This window comes from Hippocampus zosterae, chromosome 6 (assembly GCF_025434085.1).
Source record: "Hippocampus zosterae strain Florida chromosome 6, ASM2543408v3, whole genome shotgun sequence".
In the NCBI taxonomy this organism is placed as follows: Eukaryota; Metazoa; Chordata; class Actinopteri; order Syngnathiformes; family Syngnathidae; genus Hippocampus; species Hippocampus zosterae.
Genome location: NC_067456.1, coordinates 287,188 through 301,516, shown reverse-complemented (window position 1 = coordinate 301,516; position 14,329 = coordinate 287,188). Strand labels below are relative to the sequence as shown.

Sequence of the window (14,329 nt, the reverse complement as noted above, 5' to 3'; positions counted from 1 at the left end):
TTTTATACCAAGAATTGCAATATAAATAATAAATTAATAAGAATAAAAGCTGGTGGATCATATTTTGTCGCCTTCATGAAGCGAAGTGAGACTGGAAGGGCAGGTGGTGCTCTCACCCTTTCAACACAAAGCTAATGTACACCTCATTAGTACGAAAGCAGCAAATGTAAAGTGACATGAGGAAGGGTCATCACATAAAAGCATCCCAAAAGAAAAGTACAACGCTTGTTGGGGCTGTGTCAAGGATACCGAATAAAGTGTCCGGTGGGTGTATTGTCTTCCTGTTGTCTGTGAGTCGTTGGAGACTGACCGATGCTGCCTTCGCTTTCCACCCAAAACTCGTTGATTCGCCACTTGACCGGTGAAATCATCGTTTTGGTCCTGACCGAAACCATTTGCGCGATGTGTATGTGTGGACATACAGTAGCACCGGTCAATAAATATATTCTCATGGTCAAATGTAAATGAAGTGTTTTTGTTTTTTGAAGCAAAGTCTCGCGCGGATGGGATTGTCAATTTCCCCAACGGCACTTGAACGCGGCACCGGCCGCCGACTACCTTCTTGCGTTGTGGACGTCGATTTCCTCCCACGGCGCCGTTTTATCGCCCTCCGGCTCCGTGAGCCGACGACCGAGCGAGCGAGCGAGCGGCGGCGGCACACGCTCCTGGCGGAAACCCCACGAAGCCTCGCCCGGACTCGGTTTACCGGGGTAAGACATTCCGCCCCTCCCTCTCACCACCACTCGCTTCTTCTTTCTCGAAGTGCACCTGATAGCTTCGAGTTCGGCCAACCGAGAGCGACGCTCGTCCATTTTGGGGTTAAATTCGGTAGGAAAATGGAGGTTACCCGAGTGTCTTTCCGGACGTTATTTCCCGATAGTTCAGCTCGTGGCTGGAAGAAAGCGGCGGGGTGGGGGGTGGGGGGGTTCGCCGCACCTCGGGTCTCCTATAGCTACCGCACTGAAGAGTCGCGGGCTGTGCCCCAGTAGCCGCTCATGTGTCGCCGTTTTCGGGGGCAATTCATTTATTACCACGCACGCAGCGACAAACCCGACCCACGATTGCCCTCCCACCCCCAGTAATCGAGGAGTGTGACATGCCCACCATTTTTTTCCAATCTAGGAGTCGTGACAATGTTGACAGATGCTCTCCATTTGATTTCCACTCTTCCACCGGTGTCTCCGATCCAGGCCCGACAATGGGGAGAAGAGTAGCCGGCGACGAACGTGCCCCGAGCGGGCTGCAGCTGTGACGAGCTCCCCCGCCCCGTCCACTCCCGCCTTCTCCAGGAAATAGCCGGCACTCCTCCAAGTGCACCCGCAACATGACCGTTTTCAAGCAGGAGAATGTCGAAGACCTTTATGAGATCGGGGACGAACTGGGCAGGTGAGTCGCACTTTTGACGTCAAAATCATCTCTGCACCTGTCGCCCCTTGCCTCGGGTCATGCGAAACTTTCTCAGTTGAAATGGATTGAAATGCCAATCATCACCCCCCCTCACCCCCCCAAAAAACACCAATAAAAATGTTTGTGCCATAATAATCACTGGGCATTGTGCTGCTCCTTTTGGTGTGCACGCCCTGGCCACAAGGGGGCAGGATAATACATTAAGGCTGGGCGATTATGGGAAATAACAATCACAATTATTTTGAATGATATTGAAATCACGATGAGTGAACAATAATTTATTCCCCTTAGCCCTCTTCCTTGCGCTAGTTAGTAGAGCAATTGTATCTTTATGGTTCACCCTCCCCAACAACTTGATGACATTTCTGCAAGCTAGTAAGACAACTTGGGTAAACTGGTCGGACAACTCCATTTCACCGGAAAGGAAAAACGTTTGGCGAGCACTTTGAGACTGCTCGTAGCATCCCGGAAGATCCCAGTCTGTGACATAATCCCACTCATGTTGCGAGTAGTTTCCTGGTCATTTCATTTGCGTTTAATTGCGTACGAGGGACGACGCGGTTGTTGCGCAAGTGTGCCGAACGCGGTCTGGCTCGTGGCCAAGAAGAGCGTCCTCGTACGCGGAGGTGAACGTGGCTATCGAGTATGGCCAAGAAATGCAGTGGAAGCGGCCCAAGCCGCGGGTGGCGCGCACCCGCTGACCTACATTTAAGGCCCTTTCACCCGGGCCGGCGCGACTGGGTGGAGGGGCCGAGTCTGCGTGGCAGACTCGTCACTCGCACCCCCCTCCCCCATTCTGAACTACTTAGTGCCCAACCCCAAAGAGCAGCCGGCGAAAAAGACAAGTGAATTCTCAAAAAAAAAAGTCTTGTACGGCATTCCACTTTATCGGGCTGCTTTATTGTTTTTTTTTTCTTCCTACAGATTGACAAAGCGTGTCACACGGTGTCATTCTGTGCTTGCGTGAGAGCCACCTTAGCTACCTTTGCTAGCCAAATGTGATTTTTATAAGACCGGAGATGAGAGGTGGATCAACGGAGCAGCTGGCGCCCCCCCCCCCCAGCCCCCCCTTGCCACTTTCTCACTTGCCGCCATCGCCTCCTCCTTTCCGCCATGCGCGGCAGAATCATCACGTTGTCGTGGCGATACTCGCTCAACCAAATGTGTGAAATCTGAAGCGGCGCCTCCTTTACTTGTCCCATTGAGAATGCAACCGCATATCTGGGGGGGTAAGGGGGGTGGGTGGTGGAGTCACACATTTGCTCAGTAAAACGAGCATCCGATAGGAAAAAAAAGTCAATCTGTAGGAAGCATAAAGTCGCCCCTGTAAAGTCGTTCCATCATTGACAAAGTGCGCGTGGAGAAACACCAGCGGGCTTTTCGACAAATGTCTCCCATCTGTGAGATTTCGCGTGATGAGACAAAAGTGACGCGCAGGAGAGATTTTGAAAGGACGCCCGAGGAAGGCTTTGTTTGTTCCAAAGCCACTCGAGATGAAAGCGAAGCCGGCGCGGACGCTTGCCGTCTGCCATTTTGACGCGAAGCTTCCGTTCGGCAGATAGAGCGCGCTCGGTCGCCGGCGATGCGAGCGGCGCTTGCGTTTTGGGCGGCGAGTGAGCTCCCCCCGCCAGTAGCCGGCCGGGGAGAAAAGCCTCCTGAGATCCCACGGCCGCGTCGCCGCTATGTCGGCCTCTTCCTTCCTCTGAGCGGCTGACGGTTCCTCTTCTCGCTCATGTCGCCATGGTTACCCTTTCCGCCGGTACACAGCGGCGCAATGGTCGCCATCTTGTGGCCCCGGTGCGTGCCGACCTCCCGCGCCGCTCGCCGGTCGCTAGTCGCGCGCGGCGGCCGCGGCTGTGAGTTCTGAGGCGGCATTTGTCCCGTGTGCGACAAATAAACGTTATCTTATCTTAACTTATCTTATCTGATCTGTCCTTGTCCGGCCTGGTGGGCAGCGGGCAGTTCGCGGTGGTCCGGCGCTGCCGCCGTCGGAGCACGGGCGCCGAGTACGCCGCCAAGTTCATCAAGAAGCGGCGCAGCAAATCCAGCCGGCGCGGCGTGACGCGGGAGGACATCGAGCGCGAGGTGGACATCCTCAAGGAGATCCGCCACCCCAACATCATCGCGCTGCACGAGGTCTTTGAGAGCAAGGCCCACGTCATCCTCATCCTGGAGCTGTGAGTTCGCCCCGACAAAAGAAATCCAGCGGCAAAAACTCATTTCTACTCTGAGTTGTCTTCCAAAATGAAACCCCCCCCCCGATGGCAACACGTGACGGGGGGGCAGCCTCCGTCCGAAAGAGACCGACGGCTTTTCCCTTTTGCGTTCAGCGTGGCCGGCGGGGAACTCTTTGACTTCCTGGCGGAGAAAGAGTCGCTGAGCGAGGAGGAAGCCACGCAGTTCCTCAAGCAGATCTTGGACGGCGTCTTCTACCTGCACTCCAAGGGCATCGCTCACTTTGACCTCAAGGTAACGCCGCCCCCCCCCCCCCCCCCTCTTCAAAGAAGAAGCCGATGGCAGGCTGTGGTGCCTTTTCAGCCGGAGAACATCATGCTGCTGAGCCGCGAGCCGCCTCACCCGCGCATCAAGCTCATCGACTTCGGCCTGGCGCACAAGATGGACTTTGGCGACGACTTCAAGAACATTTTCGGAACGCCAGAGTTTGTCGGTCAGTGTTTGGCTCGAAGCGCACTTTTCATCGTTTCTTGTCGTCTCTGCCAAGGCCATGGCGAAGCTCGGTGAATCCTGTGCGCCGTGCCCTTTCCGGGCCCAAACTTGTTGAATTTTGGGGAAAAAAGTGCTTTCCGTGGTCCTTGACAACCTGCCGCCCCCAACCGGAAATGAGAAATGCGGAAACTGTCGCGCCGGCCCCTCTTTTGCTGATGTCATCGCGAGCGGCTGATCCTTGTTGTTGTCCTGGCAGCTCCTGAGGTGGTGAACTACGAGCCGCTGGGCTTGGAGGCGGACATGTGGTACCTCAGCAAACACAAACACAAACACGCCCCCCCACTGCCCTCCCCCCTTCCCACCCTTGATGCCATTGAACATGCGCGCTTCAATCAACGTTTCCTCTTTCCCCCCGCAGGAGCGTCGGCGTGATAACGTACATTCTGTAAGTCGGACACACTTCCTTAGTTTGCAACTGTCCTCGTTTTTCGGAAGATTTCCAAATGTTTTTTTTTCCCGATGAACAAATGACGCCGCCTGACGTGACAAATTTGTGCTTTTTCTGCTTGCTTTATGCAGGCTGAGCGGGGCGTCGCCCTTCCTGGGCGACAACAAGCAGGAGACGCTGGCCAACGTGTCGGCCGTGGACTACGCGCTGGACGACGACTTCTTGGGCGGCACCAGCGCCCTGGCCAAAGACTTCATCGCCAGGCTCCTGGTCAAAGACCCCAAGTATGTGCGCGTCCCCGCAAAAACAATTTGCGTTTGACTCCGCCCGTTTCTTTGACCGCCACCCGAAGGCGGGTGCGGCGAAACGCAAGGAATCTGCATTCGGGAATAGAAAGCTTTTGATCCCGTCAATCAAACGGGACATTTTCATTGCATTGAATTGATGAAGTGCCGCCGCATCCGGAATATTCCGCACGGTGCGTTGAGAGCCATCGCGGGCGGCCAAACTCCTCAAGAAAAGATTGGGCTGGCTCCCGCTGTCTCTCGGGAAACGATGAGAAGACAAAACAAAGAAATTCCGACGTGCGAGAGTCCGACCGAGAAAGTCAAGCGAGGAAGGCCAACGCTGTGGTGCTTTGTGTTGCCAGGAAGCGGATGAGCGTTCAGGACAGCCTGCGCCACCCCTGGATCCAGGTGACAAAAGCTCCGCCCACCCGCCGCGCGGCTCCTCCCCCCGAGCGGCCGTCCCGACGCCGCCATCTTGGCTTTGCTTTTGTTTGTCTCCCGAGCAGCCCGAAGACACGCGGCAGGCGCAGAGCAGGAAAGAGTCGGCGGTCAACGTGGAAAAGTTGAAAAAGTTTGCCGCACGAAGAAAATGGAAAGTAAGTGTGCACTCGTGCTCTCCCCTGCTTCCCACCGGGGGGGGGGGGGGGGGGTTGTGATTTTCTTATTGAATCACAATTTTCTTTGCCGTCAAGCACGTTCCCATAAAATTCCAACATTCTCCTCATAGAGGTGAGAATTTTTAAAAAAAAGTTTTTTTTTTGGGGGGGGGGGTCTTAAATTTGGGACTTTTGGTCATCAATTACAGTTGTTTTTAACTCCAGTTTTGATGTATTAATGTGGTTATCTTTAGGTTACTGCATTGTTTTTCAAATGGCGACATTTTTCTCATATCCCCCCCACCCCCAAATAAATTGTCAGCGCCGCTCGTTTCTTCGGGCGCAGCTCTTTGCCGGGTCGAATGCGGAATGCGCTCGAGCACGTGCGCTTTGTGTCTTTGCAGCAATCGGTGCGCCTCATCTCCTTGTGCAAGCGCCTGTCGCGCTCCTTCCTGTCCAGAAGCAACATGAGCGTGGCGCGCAGCGACGACACGCTGGTAACGCCCCCCGGCGCGCACCCAATCAGCCCCGACGCTCGGTTAGCAGCAAAATTGAGCGTCTTTCTTGGGGGGTTTTTTTGTGCGTGTCCGTCCAGGATGAGGAGGACTCGTTTGTGATGAAGGCCATCATCCACGCCATCAACGACGACAACGTTCCGGGCCTGCGCCACCTGCTGGACTCGCTGAGCGGCTACGACGTCAACCGGCCCAACAAGCGCGGCACGCCGCCGCTGCTGGTCGCCGCCGGCTGCGGCGGCGTCGACGTCATCCGGCTGCTGGTGGCCAAAGGAGCCTGCGTTCAAGCGCGCGACAAGGTAGACGCTCGCCGCGATTTTTGCCGCCTTTGCTCGCCGGCGACATTTACTTGGCCGCCCGCGTGTGTGCGCGGTTCCACCAGAGCGGCGCCAACGCCATCTACTACGCGGCAAGACACGGCCACGTGGACACGCTGAAATTCCTCCACGCCAACAAGTGTCCCCTGGACGTTCAAGATAAGGTGGTGGAGTTTTTGCTCTTTGGTGCCACCTTTTGGGGGGAGCGCCGCGCGTGGAGCCCTCGCATCAAGTGTGGCTCGCCTTTTGTCTCTTGCAGTCGGGGGAAAGCGCTCTCCACGTGGCGGCCCGCTACGGCAACGCCGAGGCGGCGGCCTACCTGTGCGGCGCCGGCGCCGACCCGGACCTCGGCGACAAGGTGAGCCGGCCACTGGCCGCCGGCTGCCGGCGGGCTTCTCTGGGCCGTTTTTCTAAGGCCCCACCCCCTATGGCGTCCAGGAGCGAGAGACGCCCCTGCACTGCGCCGCCTGGCACGGCTACTCGGCCGTGGCGCGGGCGCTGTGCCGGGCCGGCTGCCGCGTGGACGCCAAGAACCGCGAGGGCGAGAGCGCCCTCCTCACCGCCTCCGCCCGCGGCTTCGCCGACATCGTGGAGTGCCTGGCGGAGCATGACGCCGACCTGGAGAGCGCCGATAAGGTCGGGAGAAAAAAAAAAAGCCTCGTGGGGCAGAACGATGTCTTCCCGGAGCGCTGCGGTAACGCCACGCCCGCCGGGCGCGTTCCCGCAGGACGGGCGCACGGCCCTGCACCTGGCCGTGCGGCGCTGCCAGCTGGAGGTGGTGCGCCGCCTGCTGGCGCGGGGCTGCCGGTCGGAGTGGCAGGATCGCCACGGCAACACAGCGCTGCACGTCGCCTGCAAGGACGGAAACGCCGCCCTGGTGGCCGCGCTCTGCGCCGCCCGAGCCGTCCTCGACGTCCCCAACAAGGTGACGCCTGCGCTCCGAACCTTCCGACAACTGCCACTTGGATGCGCACGCGCAGCAGCGACCCCCCCAAAGCCAACTCTACGGCATACGTGTATAGGCGGTGGAATGCAGATTTCCTTTTGTTTGGGGGCCCGTTAATGGAAGCAAAGTGTACTTTTAAGAGCGGATCCAAGTCTTGCCGATCTTGCCGACCTTCCTGTCGTTTGTCGCTTGTCGCCCGACTAGTCCGGCCGCACCCCCCTCCACCTGGCGGCCGGCAACGGTGCCCTGGAAGCCGTGCGTCACCTCTGCCTGTGCGGAGCCAACACGGATGCCGTCACCAACGTAAGCTTGCCTGTTGTCCGGGGTTGGGTTTCATTGATGATCCATATCCCCCCCCACCCCAAAAAAAAGATATATTAAAAAAATATATTATTGACACGATTTAAGTCATTGTCAATGATGCTTTGTTTTTTTTTTTCCAGGATGGCAAAAGCGCGGAGGACTTGGCTGCGGCGGAGCAACACGACGCTGTGGTGGCCTTGCTGGGGAAGCTCAAAAAGGTAAGCACGGAGGACAAAATGGCCGAAGGGGGGGGCCCACGTTTAGCCTTTTTTGCGGGGAGCAAACTTGTCACCGGACGCTTGTCGTGGCGCCGCAGGACAACCACAGGCTGGCCTTCATCCAGCAGCTGCGGCCCACGCAGACGGCGCAGCCGCGCATCAAGCTCAAGGTCTTCGGCCAGCAGGGGGCGGGCAAGAGCGCGCTGCTGGAGTCGCTCAAGTGCGGCATCCTGCGCAGCTTCTTCCGCCGGCGCCGCACCGCCGCCCGCGTCGGCGACGCCTCGCGCCGGCCCGACTCGCCGGTCGACTCTAAGCCCACCGGTAGGTTGCCATCACGTGCGGGGGGACGGTGGGGGGGGGGCAAAGTTGCCGTTTCAAGTTTGCCGAGCAAACTTGGCGTTTCAGTATCGGCGAGCATCTCCAACTTGTTCCCGGGCTGCGAGAACGTGAGCGTGCGCAGTCGCAGCATGATGTTCGAGCCCAGCCTGACCAAAGGCCCCCCGCAGCCGCTGTCGCCCGCCCGCGCCCCCCTCTCGTCCTCTGTCGACGACGAGCAGGCCACCAGGGCCGTCGACGTCCAGCACGCCAACATCCACGGTGAGATGCGCCCACGCGTGCCGCAAAGATTTCAACGTCAACATTTGAAGTCCGGTTGAAAAGGCGTCGTTGCGTCTGCGCAGGCGTGGGAGATTTCAGCGTGTGGGAGTTCTCGGGCAACCCGGCCTACTTCTGCGCCTACGACTACTTTGCGTGCGACGACGGCACGGCGCTCCACCTGCTGCTCTTCAGCCTGGAGGAGCCGTACGAGAGCCAGCTGGCCCACCTCACCTTCTGGCTCAACACGCTCAAGGCCCTGGCGCCGCCGCCGACGCGCATCCGTGAGTGCCTCCGCCTTTCGGCCCGCCTTTCGGCCGGCGTAGTCACGCTGTCGCCGCTCGCAGTGTTCGGCGGGAGGGCGCCGCGGCCCCCGCCGGTGGTCCTGGTGGCCACCCACGCCGACCTGGCCGACCTGCCCAGAGGTTCCTCCGGCGAGTTCAGCTACAAGAAAGAGAGAGCGCTCCTCAAGGAAGTTCGCAGCAGGTGGGGCGGGACCCGCCAGAAAAGGAAGTCGTCGTCGTCGGAGGGGGGGCCAAAAGTGACGGCTGTTCCCTTTCAGGTTTGGAAATGACCTTGAGATCAGCGACAAGTTGTTTGTGATGGACACCGGCGCCTCCAACTCCAAAGACATGAAGCTGCTGAGGAACCACCTGCAGGAGCTGCGCGCGCGCCTCATCTCGGTGGGCGCCAACGCACCACACATCGGCTCAACCGGGGGGGGGGGGCATATCTGTGAAATGTGAATTTCAACTTCCTCCTTCCCCGTCCGACATCTCGGTTGTCCACGCAGAGCTGCGGCGCCATGACGCCGCTGTCGGAGCGCCTGCTGGCGGCGCTGCCCGCCTGGCGGAAGTCGAGCGGCCCCAACCAGCTGATGTCCTGGCAGCAGTTTGTCCGCCAGGTCCAGGAGAACATCAACCCGCTGGTCAGCCAGCAGCACCTGAGAGGCCTGGCGTTGCAGCTGCACAGCATGGGCGAGGTCAGCCAGCCAAATGATGTCGAGCGATCGTGAACGAGGGGGGGGGCCGCGGTGGCGCCGGTGCCAAATGTTTTTTGCGCAGATCCACATCCTGCAGAGCGAAACGGTGCAGGACGTGGTGCTGCTGGAGCCGCGCCGGCTGTGCGGCGCCGTCTTGGGCCGCCTGCTGTCCGCCGAGACGCCCAAGGCCATCCACCACTACAGGGGGCGCTACAGGCTGGAGGAGCTGCGGGCCCTGGCGCCCGACGGCCACGCCGAGGAGCTCCTGCAGATCCTGGACGCCATGGACGTGTGCGCCCGCGACCCCGCCGACCCCGCCATGGTGGACGTGCCCGCGCTTATCGAGGCGGGGGGCCCGCGGCGCTCGTGGAGCCGCGACGACGCCGAGGGGGACGACGAGGACGACGTCTACGGGGGCGTCCGGCTGGTGCCCGCCGAGCATCTGGCCGCCTTCCCCTGCGGCTTCTTCCACAAGCTGCAGGTCAACCTGTGCCGATGGAGTCGGCAGCCCAAGCCCGACCGCCGCCGCGAGGAGGAAAGAGAGGCCGACGTTCACCTGTGGCCAGACGGAGCTGAGGTGAGCGGGGCCGTCCAAAAGTCCTCATTTTTAAAAATTGCTGAAAAAATTGCCCAAAATAGATCCACTGGCCCGTTCATTGAAAAAAAAGTACAAAAAATGAAATGGCACTATGAGGTGCCAGTGAGCTCCACTCACTCAACAACAAGCAGGACGGACGATGCTCACATCTTCTTTATCCTCTGCGAAGACGCACGAATGGGACGTCCAAACAGAAAAACAGACGAGGGTTGATTTTGGGGGCGGGAGATGAATCGGAGATTGATGACTGTTCCCCCCCCTTGACCCCAAGGTGAGCCGGTCAGGCGCGGAGGCCGCGGTGCTGCTGGTCAACCACGGCCAGGGCCTGGAGATCCGGGTGCGCGGGGGCCAGTGCCGGCGGGCCCAGTGCTACGCCCTGCTGGACGCCGTGTGCGGCATGGCCGAGAGCCTGCTGGCGTCCACGCTGCCGGGCCTGCTCACCGCCAAGTACTACCTGAGCCCCCGGCAGCTGCGCGAGCGCCACGCCCCCGTCATGGCCTACCAGCCCAAGGACTTCCTGAGGGCGCAGCTGCAGGGGGAGACCTCGCTGGCCAACACCATGGCGGGCTACAGGGAGAGCTTCGGCGCCATCCTGGCCTTCGGCTCGGCCGAGGTAGGTCCGGCTTCTCGCTCCGCCTCTCTCCGAAACCCGGCCCGTGACTCAGGGGGGGGGTGTGGTGCGCCGCAGGTGTACCAGCGCGGCGTGCTGGGCCCCGACGTGCACGTGGCCGAGGTGCCGGCGCTGGCCCGCCGCAAGCTGTGCCGCATGCTGGACCCGCCCGACGCCCTGGGCAAGGACTGGTGCCTCCTCGCCATGAACCTGGGCCTCGGCGAGCTGGCGGCCAAGCGCGGCCAAGACGGCCCGGCGGGGGACAGCCCCACGGCCGCCCTGCTGCGCGAGTGGGGCGGGCGTCCCGGCGGCACGGTGGGCGTCCTGGTGCTCAAGCTGCGGGAGCTGGGCCGCAGGGACGCCGCCGATTTCCTGCTCAAGGCCTCGCCCGTCTTCAGGCTCCACGCGCGGGCTGACGCCGACGACGACGCCGCCCCCGCCGCCTGCAATGGCGGTACGTCCTACCACTCCATCAGCTCCGTCGTTTCCCGCTAAAAAAAAAAAAAAAAAAGAAGCTGGGAGTCCGACGACTCTCACGTGCGTCATTTGCTTCCGTCGTGAATGCGGACCCCCCCGCCCCCAAGTGATGGTCCGTGCCCCTTTCACGCAAACCGCCTTTTTTTGCTCTTTTGGCGATAAAGCAGCGAGCCGCGCGGGGGGATTCCGGCGCCGGCCACTTTGGCTCTAAAGACAGCCGACGCCCGCAACGGGGGAGCTGCAGTTTCACGCGCCTCGTTCATTTTGTGTCGAAAGCCATTGTCGCAGATGTCTCTTCCAAGTCTCTCGTTAGGCGGAGCTCCGCTCGGCTTTCGGAAATAAATGCCGGCTCTACCGTTCTGCCTGGGTTGCGCCAATTTACCAGGAATACAAGTGCAAAAGGGGCCAGCCTCCGCCTGACCGGCGTGCCTCAAAAGCCCCTTTGACCACAGTCGCCGATTGGGGGCGGCTGAAATTCAACAGCGTCCAAGTCGTCCGCGCGCCCTTGGACGCTTCCGCCTCCGGCCGTGTGGAAGGGGCTTCCGAACTCCGCTTTGAGTCACCTCCTTGCGCCGCTCTTGGGACTGCGTTCACGCTTGCAATTTGCTGGTGGTCATCTGATCACGCGGGCCTATGCCGCTCTCCGTGCGAAAGGCACCAATGGACGAATGCTCTTCTGACGTACATCTCACAGGATTTTGCGTGAAGCCTTGTCGGTGTGAAACGGTGTAGCGGCGCCGCGATATCCCACCTTCGTTAGCTGCCGCGTGAACGGCAAACGATAAATGGGAGCGTAGCCGCCATGTCCACTACGTATGTCCGATGGCGTTTAGCGCACGTCCTCGTCTACCTTTTCCCGCAGCCAAAGTGATGCCGTAATCAGCGCGCGTTCATCTCGGCCTCGTCATCCGTCTCGCCGCAGCATTTCATCCCGGTGCCTTTGCGGCCTTCTACCTCCCCCAAGCACAAATCAGAGCAGGTGTGCCTTATCTGCACAAAAAAAAGGCCAAAAATGTATTTTTTTTTCTTTTTTTTTAGTCTAAAAGATCTGCAAATCAGTTGTCTATTGGGCTTGTCAGGGTTTGCTCAAAGTGAATTTTTATGTTGTATGGCTGGAAACCAAATAATGATTTACTCCTCCCCCCACCCTCCCCCCAAAAATGCCACTTTCATCTTGTCCCGTTAATGATAAAATATATCCATTTTTTTTCAACAATAATAATAGCATTGTGAAAATTGTTTTTACATTTTGACGTGTATGAGTGAACAGGGAACGAAATGTCAAAAGTTTGGCATGTTTTAATTGTGCAGATCTTCAATATCGGCACTCTTGCGCAAATCTGAAGCATTTGTTGTTTTTTTATGGGGGAGGGGCGGGATGATTGGGGAACCCCTTTTTTTCATGGAAATGCTTATTGGAGGTTTATACGCCATTTTTTCCTCCCCCCTAAGAGTTTGGGGGCTATAAAAAAGCAAAATAAAATTGGGACATGGGTCCTTGACATGTATTTATTTCTCCTCATGCGGTCGCAATGGACATTTTGTGTTTCATCAGTGAAAAAGGGAGTCCGGGGGGTTGATTGTTTCCATTCAGATTGAGACAACTTTGTTCATCCCACAAGGGTCAACTCGGTTGTCGCTTCCCAGTGTGAATGAATTCATGAATGAATCGTATGGAGCAAACCTTCCAGGGGGCGCTACGGAGTGAAATCGTTTTGTTTCCCTGGGGATACACACACACACACTGCCGTGAGAGCGTTAGCTGCGTTGATGGCAACGTAGAAGACTGCCGACTGTCGGCAGTCTTCTACGTTGCCATCAACCCCCCCCCCCCCCCCCCCCCCCCGTTTTGCGTTTCCTCTCCTCACTCACCGGTAGACAAGCTGCTAAATGTTACGTGTCGATCATGTTTTTGAAAGCTCTACAACTTGGATGTTCTGCTTCATTTTTCCGATCTTCTGCCCTTCGTGTCACGTTTTCTCTCCCCCCCCCCCCCCCATGCCAATTGAATGTACGTCAGAAAACACAGCGAGGTTCACCATTTCGGTGTTTCGATGTTGCCGATGTTGTGTGGCGGCCTTGTCCAATGTCACACCCAAGTGAATGACGATTATTTATTTTTTCTTCTTTTTCTGTCATGACATTGTTGTCTCTTGACCAAAACCGATGTAACCAGCTTTTTTATTTTAAAGAAAATGAAGCAAAATGTTCTTTTTCGACTTCCGCTCTATTTATGTTCTGTTCCTTCAGCATGTTCTTAGTTCTTTATTGTGTAATTTTTTTTAAAAAAGACTAATAATAACAATTTTTTAAAATCTGAACCGACGCTTTGTACATGTTTGGATTTTCATGCATTTTTGTGAGACATTCAAGGGCAAATGAAGAAAAGGGAAAGCTGACGACCGCAATATTCCGACTGCTTTTTGTGAAAAATACACTGCTGTATCCCAGTCCTGTCTGTTTACATTGGAACACCTGCCAGGTGGCGCTGTTGTGTAACATCCCCAGCGGGCATCCGACGTCAATTCAACAGGAACGGATCTGAATCTTCGGCGTCGGTTGATGTTGCCGGACATCGGATGCCCACCGGTTCGCACAACCAAACTGATCACACCACCTTGGAGTCCCTTTCATCAATTGTAGCCTTTTCCTGCATCTTTATCTCTAAGATATTTACTTTGGACACGTATTATTCGCACAAGTGTTCAAATGGTCAGTCGAATGAGAATGGAATTCCCAACAGTGTTACATTATACGTCGTACATGTTGAGAAGTACAAAATAATGGCCAGACGTCCCCTGAGGGAAATGAATCAATCAACGCAATGATCTATCCAATCAAAGAGAAATGTATACAAAAGAACAGAATAAAATACTCAATGTCCTGAATGCATTGTAAATTTCCCCAGTGTGGGACGAATAAAGGATATCTTATCTTAATTTGGACTCCTTAACAGCACGTTATTGATTAAGTTGAGTGCCGTGATGGTCTTCAGTACCGCAAGTGTGCGTAGACGTGCTCTTGTGACCTTTCACCTGATCACCTGCTCAGCTGACTCATGTGAGGAATGCACTGAATGAACGGAAAAACAAACGGATGTCCAGTCAGCATAATTTAGAGCGAGACCAAAAAAAATCTCATTCCTGTTGTTAACCGTCTTCGCACGGGCGTGCTGTCCGGGCTTGTGCCTGTCTTCAAAAAAGTGCTCAGTCAGTCATCACGCTAGCATGCAATCATCAAGTCGTCACGCAAGGGATGCTGACTTGTGCAAGCGGCGGTCAGCGACGCCAACCATACTTCAGCACTCTTATCTGCTGCAAAACCTTTTTTACCGTGTGTGTGCGATGCGTGATGTGGCAAAAAA

The 14,329-nt window shown here is 57.1% G+C and overlaps 1 protein-coding gene across 2 annotated transcripts; it reads left to right on the top strand.

The window, feature by feature from the left end:
- Nucleotides 1-503: 503 nt before the first annotated feature.
- Nucleotides 504-12,470, top strand: dapk1 (death-associated protein kinase 1). Of its 2 annotated transcripts, XM_052069212.1 has the most exons (27): nt 504-710; nt 1,191-1,386; nt 3,363-3,584; nt 3,738-3,876; nt 3,946-4,075; nt 4,331-4,379; nt 4,493-4,519; nt 4,654-4,806; nt 5,172-5,217; nt 5,316-5,405; nt 5,810-5,902; nt 6,001-6,219; nt 6,303-6,401; nt 6,497-6,595; nt 6,676-6,873; nt 6,965-7,162; nt 7,388-7,486; nt 7,627-7,704; nt 7,803-8,025; nt 8,110-8,301; nt 8,385-8,582; nt 8,646-8,784; nt 8,861-8,981; nt 9,092-9,280; nt 9,363-9,857; nt 10,150-10,491; nt 10,567-12,470. In XM_052069212.1, the coding sequence occupies exons 2-27, from the start codon at nt 1,325-1,327 to the stop codon at nt 10,981-10,983; spliced, it is 4,317 nt and encodes a 1,438-aa protein (XP_051925172.1). In that variant the 5' UTR covers nt 504-710; nt 1,191-1,324; the 3' UTR covers nt 10,984-12,470. The 2 variants fall into 2 exon arrangements, with proteins under 2 accessions (XP_051925172.1, XP_051925173.1); XM_052069213.1 differs by lacking the exon at nt 504-710 and having other exon boundaries at nt 767-1,386.
- The last annotated feature ends 1,859 nt before the right edge of the window (nt 12,471-14,329 follow it).